This window comes from Vespa velutina, chromosome 8, assembly GCF_912470025.1.
Source record: "Vespa velutina chromosome 8, iVesVel2.1, whole genome shotgun sequence".
NCBI lineage: Eukaryota > Metazoa > Arthropoda > Insecta > Hymenoptera > Vespidae > Vespa > Vespa velutina.
In genome coordinates, this window is record NC_062195.1 from 5,508,759 (window position 1) to 5,516,258 (window position 7,500).

Below are 7,500 nucleotides of genomic sequence, written 5' to 3' on the forward strand. Positions count from 1 at the left end.
GAAGAACCCAGCCTTCCAGCCTTTCGTCAACGTCCACCCTCTCCTCTACGTCCCTCTCTCTCTCTTTCTCTCTTTCTCTCTCTCTCTCTCTCTCTCTCTCTCTCTCTCTCTCTCTTTTCCTTTCTCGAATCTCTCTTCCCTACGCTCAACCCTCACCGCTATATCTTCTTCATCCAAGATAATCGCTTTAATACGTTTTCACCGGCGCTTCTACTGCGAGACACAAAAGGAGTGACGATAGTAATAGTAGTAGCAGTTATTGTAATATAAGTAGTAGCAGTAGTAGCAACAACGGTAGTAGTAGCAGTAGCAGTAACACTAATAGTAGTAGTAGTGTAGTAATAGTAATAGTAGTAGTAGTAGTATAGGTGATAGTGGATAGTCATCGTATTTCTATCTCTCCTTCTATTTCTCACTCATGTAGTAAAAGTTGTTGGTACTTTGGTTATACCATCCTACGGGCAATCCTTATCACCTTAGGGTAGTACAAAGATAGGCAGGTTAAATAACTCCGCTATCGCGTATTTAAAATCTTTTTCGTTATATACCTATGGTACTTACATATATTATATATTTTTTTTCTTCCTTTCTTTTCTTTTTTTTTTTTTTTCTCGAAGTAGTCGTTTCTTAATATAGAGATAGCTCGCAAATTTTATAGTACACGCGAGAACGATTCTTCTTGTTTTTCGAGTATGTTAAAGTTTGCACACGTTCGAGAGAGAGAGAGAGAGAGAGAGAGAGAGAGAGAGAGAGGAGTCGAGTTTCATGTTCCTTCTCGCTTCGATCCTGCGAAGATCTCGCTAACAGATAATTGTCTTAATTAACTGTCGTCTCTTGTACATGCACGTATTAACGAGATACACTTTCCTCTTGTCAAAGTAGTGGGAGCACCATCGAGAGAAGTTCGGAGACGAAGATAGAAAAATGAGTGAAGAGAAGGAGGAAAAGGTGGTAGAGAAGGACGAAGAGGAGGAGGAGAAGGAAGAGAAAGAGGAGAGGAGTAGCGGAGTTCGAAGATCGTTCGATTCCTCTTAGCCTCTCGCGCCGCGCGTTTGTTTACAAAAGATCCGAGAGGTGGAAGAAAGAGCGGAGTCGTAAGAGAAAAACTCGACAGTGTGTGTGTGTGTGTGTGTGTGTGTGTGTATATATGTATGTGTGTGTATGAGAAAGAGAGAGAAAGAGAGAAAAAAGAGAGAAGAGAGAAAAGTAGAAGTAAATAAAAGAACGCTGGAACACCGAGAAGATGAGAGAGGAAGAGAAAGAAAGAAAGAAAAAGATATATATATATATATATATATATATATATATATATATATATATATAAAGAAAGAGAGAGGGAGAATGACGCGAACTCGTAGAAGGGAAAAAAAGAGAAATTCGAGGATTCTCGAGGCGAAGAGTCGAGTGGTTGGGCGGTCGAATAATAGAGCTGCCCTTAATACCGTCATCCCCGCTGCGTCGGGTTAAACGAGGGAAGAAGCTGCCGAAGAGGGAGGAGAGATACTGCTAGTGGTGCCTCTACTGGCGATGCCGTTAGAAAGTAGTAGTAGTAGTAGTGCACTGTAGTAGTTGTATAGTAGCGGTGCTACTACCAGTAGTAGTAACAGTGTTAGTAGTAGTGGTGGTAGTGGTGATGGTGATGGTGGTGGTGGTGGTGGTATTGGTGATAGTGATGGTGGTGGTAATAGTGGTAGTGGTGGTGGTTGTTCATGCCGAGGAGATGCGAGTTAGTAATAGTGGGGATGCGGAATAGAAGGGATGATAACATTTGTATCATATTTAACGCTAGAACGAGCAGGTTAAGGGGTGGAAGACACCCTCCGCCTCTTTCTTCGTCTCCTTCGGCCTCTCTTCTCCTTCCTCCCTTCTCTTTCTCACTCCCTCTCTCTCCCCCCCCCTCTCTCTCTTTCTCTCTCTCTTTCTTTCTCCGTCATTCTCTTTCACTTCCTCCTCCTCCTACTTTTACCCTCCGTGGCCACTCTCCACCCACGAGCGTCCTCCGCCGGCCGAGTAATACCACTGAAATCAATACCACCACACTTTGCCTTCTATTTACTGAGACTCATCGTCCGTACACAAATTTATTGCTTGTCCCTGGCAGCTCGAACGGACTTCGCTCCTCCGCCTAACCTATTCTTCCTCTCTCTTCTCTTCTCTTCTCTTCTCTTCTCCTTCTCTTCTCCTTCTCTTCGTCTCTATCCTCTTCAGTTTTCCCCTCTTACCGACAATTTTGCCGCTTCTCGGCCCCTCCCCTCTCCTTTCCCTCAATGACCATATCGCGTCGCAATTACGATTCGAATTCCCCGAGCAAATTGTTCGTTCTAAAACGTGCCACGATCACGTGTTCGCTTCACAATATTCCCTATATCAGCTTACACCATAAGAATTAATATTAAATAATCCAGAGATCAATTCTCTTGATATTTCGTTCATTCGATACCAATAATATATCCTTTCTCTGTCTTCTCCTTTTTTCTATTTCTTCTTCTTCTTCTTCTTTGTTTTTCTTCCTTCTCTTTTTTTCTTTTTTTTCTTTTCCTTGCGAATGATTCGTACTTAGGTGTACGAACGACTAGAAAAGCAAAAGTAGAATTCGTGCGATCGAATAATGGCCGGGCATATACTCTCTGGCAAAAGCTTTTGATTACGAAAGCACTTTCGACTCGCACGGCCCTTGTAAATTCAACGAGTAACTATGTACTCCGACGCAAACGGAGACGCATAGTCGTGTATATACCATCGCTACGATACTTTACCCATTAACTTAACGCGCAATCAGAACGCGAGATGCACCTTAGGAACGAGTATCGAAATTAATAATGCATCTCCGAAGGAAATACCGGTGTGTCTCTACGCTCTCAGAGTAAATGTAGGTCGAGTCACTCATGTAGGCGTAACTACAACTGTCGAGGGTCTCGTTTATATACATATACATGCATATATATATATATATATATATATATATATATGTGTGTGTGTAGACACAGATATATACACAAATACGTGTACATATGTACGTACGTAAATATACACGAATATATATTATTTTCTTTACGTGGATAACTTTATAAATAGTATATTAATTGTAAAAGTAAACATGTTTTGTATTGTTTGGTTTTTTGTCTTTCTCTTTTTTTGTTTTCTTTTTTTATATCTTTATTCATTCTTTCTTCATGACCATTATTTTTTCTCTTTGCAGGATAGCGACGGCGAGAAAAGCGATCAGGACTTAGTCGTTGACGTGGCGAACGAGGTATATTTTAATTAATAATTTTTTGGTTCAACGACATGAACAAGAAAAAAAAAACTTTTTTTTCTTTTTAGTCCATGTTTAGAAATAGACTGCGACGAGTTCACGAATATTTTCAATTATAAAAGAGATGCGAAATAAATATAATAGAAAAATGTATCTTTTAAACTATTATTATTTTTTATAATATTTACGAATCCTTCTGAATCTTGAAATTTTCGTATATAAAAAGAAAAACGTGTGTATGTATGTATTTATTTACGCGTGTGTGTATATGTGCGTGTGTGTGTGTGTGTGTGTGTGTGTGTGTGTTTGTGTCCAGTTTATCATCTAAACAATTAAATGAATTAATTGGAAATTTATATCTAAAATGAAATTATTTTGATAAATTTCGAATCAATTTATTGTTTCTCTTCGATTTAACTTTCGATTTAAAAACAACGCTTTATTATAATATAAATAAATTCGTAAAAGAAAATCGATAGAAAGAAAATATAAAACTACATAGAAATGTTTAAAATAATAGATAATTCATAACCATGTATTTGTAACAGAAATTTTCTATGAAAATAAATCAAAGTTATCAGATTATAGAAAATTTTAATTTGCGAACTTAATAAAAGATTTCGATCCTATTTTAAGTTTACTAATAGGATTTATATATACAATATTTTAACGCATAGATACAGATTCATACACATTAGTATGAATGCATGTGTGTGTGTGTGTGTGCATGTGTGCGTGTATGTTTGTGTATGTGCATACATATGAATTTTACAATCTAAACGTTCAAGCGTATTAACTTGAAATTTAGAACAAAAATTAGTATCGCACGTTGCGAACATCCATGGGTAATTTCGTTTTAATTTAACTTTCGGTTTTGAAACTAAACAGGAATTTCATAAAATTAAGAAATTTATTAAAAATTGCATATATATATATATATATATATATATATATATATATCTCACGGAAATGAATTAAATAAAAGTTCTGCAGAAACATTAGAAATAATATTTAGTCATTAAAATGAGTCTATATCGATATATGAACGAATGATTTCAATTCGATAATAACTATCGACTTCGTGATAGCGGAAATTTAAAAAATTAAGATTGGAGATAAAGAATGATCTATTAAAAAATCATATAGATACATATTGATATTATGGAAATAAAAGAAAAAAGAAAAATAAATTTTGGCTTTTTTTCTTATTTTCTTTTTTCTTTCTTTTTTTTTTCTTTTTTTTTTTTTTTTTTTTTTTTTTTTTGTTTTCATCTTCTTTTCTTTCTTCGATGTATCAAAATATACGTAGAGAATAGAATCAATAGTTCGAATAATATTTCAAAGAGATCATTTTATTTTCGCAATGCAGGAAGGATCGTCGCCGCATGCAAATGGCGAGCATTCGGATCCCCGAGAAAATGGTACCCTAGAGAAACATGGTGCACCGGGTCACATCGGTGGACCAGCTTCAGGAGTAGGTTCGACCTCGGTCAAGGACAGGCCACCTTCGCGAAGCGGAAGTTCTTCCGCTCGTAGTACGCCGTCTCTGAAAAGTAAAGATGTAAGATCTTGCGGAGAGCAAGCTTATTCGGTGACGATTACGAGGCGAGATTCTACGAGACTAACAGAAAAAGAAAATATACCGATAAAAAAGAACACAACAAAAAAATGATATCGTTATATCGACGAATTTTTTGTTGTTAGAAGAAAAGAAAAAAAGGAAATGTAACCCTTTCGGTTTGTTTCCACTCGTATTTTATACAAACATATATATATATATATATATATATATATATATATATATATATATATATATGAATAATTGTTTATATTGAAAAATTTTCCCTTAGAGGATGATGTCAAAATTCTTGATAAAATTAATTCCGAGCATCGCTTTGGATCGTCACCAGAAAGTAAAGAAAAGCCGGTTATCTCTTTGCTACTTAATAAAAAAAGAAAAAAAAAAAAAAATACATTCAGGATGTTCCATTGTCGAAATAATTAGATCTTCTGTCGTTAGTTAACCCTAATTGTGCCTGTGGGATGTAGGATACCCCAGAGAAATTTTGAACTCAATTAAAACAATTTTGCCCATTGCAAGATTCATGAATTTTCTTTTAATAATGACAGAATTGGAAATACGGTTTCAAACCTATTTGATTATTATTGCCAAGGCTTTAAAGAATATACAGTATTTTTTTTTTTCTTTTTTTTTTTTTTTTTTTTGAGTCGAAATTATTCATTCTGTATAAAATGAAAACTATTGTTGTTCAAAGTGCCTGGGATGTATAGCGCATCCCAAGTGCACAATTGGAAATTATTTTAAGGGTTAACTAGGATTAAAATAATATGATATAGTGTTGAAAATATTATTGAACATAATATTAATTGGCTATTAAAATGTTCATTTAGAAATCATTCGAAAATGTTGTCAATCACATTGATGAACAATTTAGAAATTATTATAATCTGCTTTGTTCTTTATGTTCGTATAAACCGATAAATTCGTATAAATTTTTAAGAAAATGATAATGAAACAACCTGTGATCGTTGATTTATACGACTCCCCCGTTGTCGTCGAAAAATACATGATGCTTTTTTTTTTATTTTTTTTGAATAACCAAAAAACAAAAGAACATCGCGGAACTAACAATTCAGGTCGACAAACCGGGTACACCTGTGGCGGCGGCGAGGGGCTCGCGCAGTTGTACGCCAACTATGGGCGGCATCCCTGGGCCCTTGGCATCGCGGGTCTATCATCCGCCATCGTCGCAGCAAACGCCACCACAGGGTTATCAGGGCTTGCCATCCCGCGGCAATGAGCCGTCGCAGTCGCCCTCGCCCTACAACAACTTGCCCTACGCCAGACCATCCATGGTGACTTTCGATCCCATCAATCTCGTAAATTCATTTCTTCGATTCATCTCAATTCCAATTGTATCTTTCGAAATAGAGAAAAAAAAAATATAGATAGAGATAAAGATGGAGATAGCGACAGAGATAGAAATATAAAGATAGAGAGAGAATTTTATTAAATGTAATTAACCTATTTCGTATGTACTAATTTAATATTTTAACGTTTTACTTTTTTCAGCTCGGTTTCGACGGTCACGTGAGGATACCCTCGAGTAACGGACTGAGCAGCATTCCGGGTGGCAAACCGTACGTAATCCAATTAGTCCTAATCTAATAATCGTGGTATTTAGTTTAACATAAAGATAGACTCCAAAGAAAGATAATTGAGAATTCGTTCGTGACTATTCTCAGAGCGTACTCCTTCCATATGAACGGCGAGGGCCAACTGCAACCAGTATCTTTCCCCACGGATGCTCTCACAGGACCCGGTATACCTCGTCACGCGCGTCAGATCAACACTTTGACTCACGGTGAGGTCGTATGCGCGGTCACGATCTCGAATCCAACAAAATACGTTTACACCGGTGGCAAAGGTTGCGTCAAAGTCTGGGACATTGGTCAAGGCAGCAGTATTAGCGCTAAACCTGTCTCGCAATTGGACTGTTTGCAGCGCGACAATTACATCAGGTCACTCGAGACTATATTTCTATATGTCCATTATCAGGGTGGTGATAGGAGTGGGAGTTAATTGGGTTTTGGGGGAATCATGGAGAAATATAGAAATCAATTTGTTTAAATCTAACGTCTGCCTTATTATTTTCCGTTTTCCCATTAGGTCGGTAAAGTTACTTCCAGACGGTAGAACGTTGATAGTAGGCGGTGAGGCGAGTCAACTGAGTATCTGGGACCTGGCCAGCCCAACGCCGAGGATCAAGGCCGAGTTGACCTCCTCAGCGCCAGCCTGTTACGCCTTGGCCATCTCGCCGGATTCGAAGGTCTGTTTCAGTTGCTGCAGCGACGGTAATATCGCCGTCTGGGATCTCCAGAATCAAACGTTGGTCAGACAGTTCCAAGGGCATACGGACGGAGCTTCTTGCATCGACATATCGGCCGACGGCTCGAAACTCTGGACCGGTGGCCTCGACAATACCGTAAGATCGTGGGATCTACGAGAAGGAAGGCAACTTCAGCAACACGATTTCACATCTCAGATATTCTCATTGGGATACTGTCCTACCGGCGAATGGCTAGCTGTTGGCATGGAGAACTCTAACGTCGAAGTTCTACATGCCACAAAGTTGGACAAATATCAGTTACATCTGCACGAGTCCTGCGTTCTATCCCTTCGTTTTGCTTCATGCGGCAAGTGGTTCGTTTCCACCGGCAAG

At 37.8% G+C, this 7,500-nt stretch overlaps 1 protein-coding gene across 1 annotated transcript in view; it reads left to right on the forward strand.

Moving 5' to 3' along the window:
- LOC124951130 (protein groucho) overlaps nt 1-7,500 on the forward strand; it is a 62,367-nt gene that overhangs the window by 52,770 nt on the left and 2,097 nt on the right. Inside the window, exons 8-13 of the mRNA XM_047498954.1 lie at nt 3,200-3,253; nt 4,626-4,817; nt 5,891-6,157; nt 6,351-6,418; nt 6,524-6,799; nt 6,948-7,500. The exon at nt 6,948-7,500 is cut by the window's right edge and continues 51 nt beyond it. Of these exons, the coding sequence (XP_047354910.1) occupies nt 3,200-3,253; nt 4,626-4,817; nt 5,891-6,157; nt 6,351-6,418; nt 6,524-6,799; nt 6,948-7,500 (1,410 nt within the window). The remainder of the gene's footprint in view (nt 1-3,199; nt 3,254-4,625; nt 4,818-5,890; nt 6,158-6,350; nt 6,419-6,523; nt 6,800-6,947) is intronic.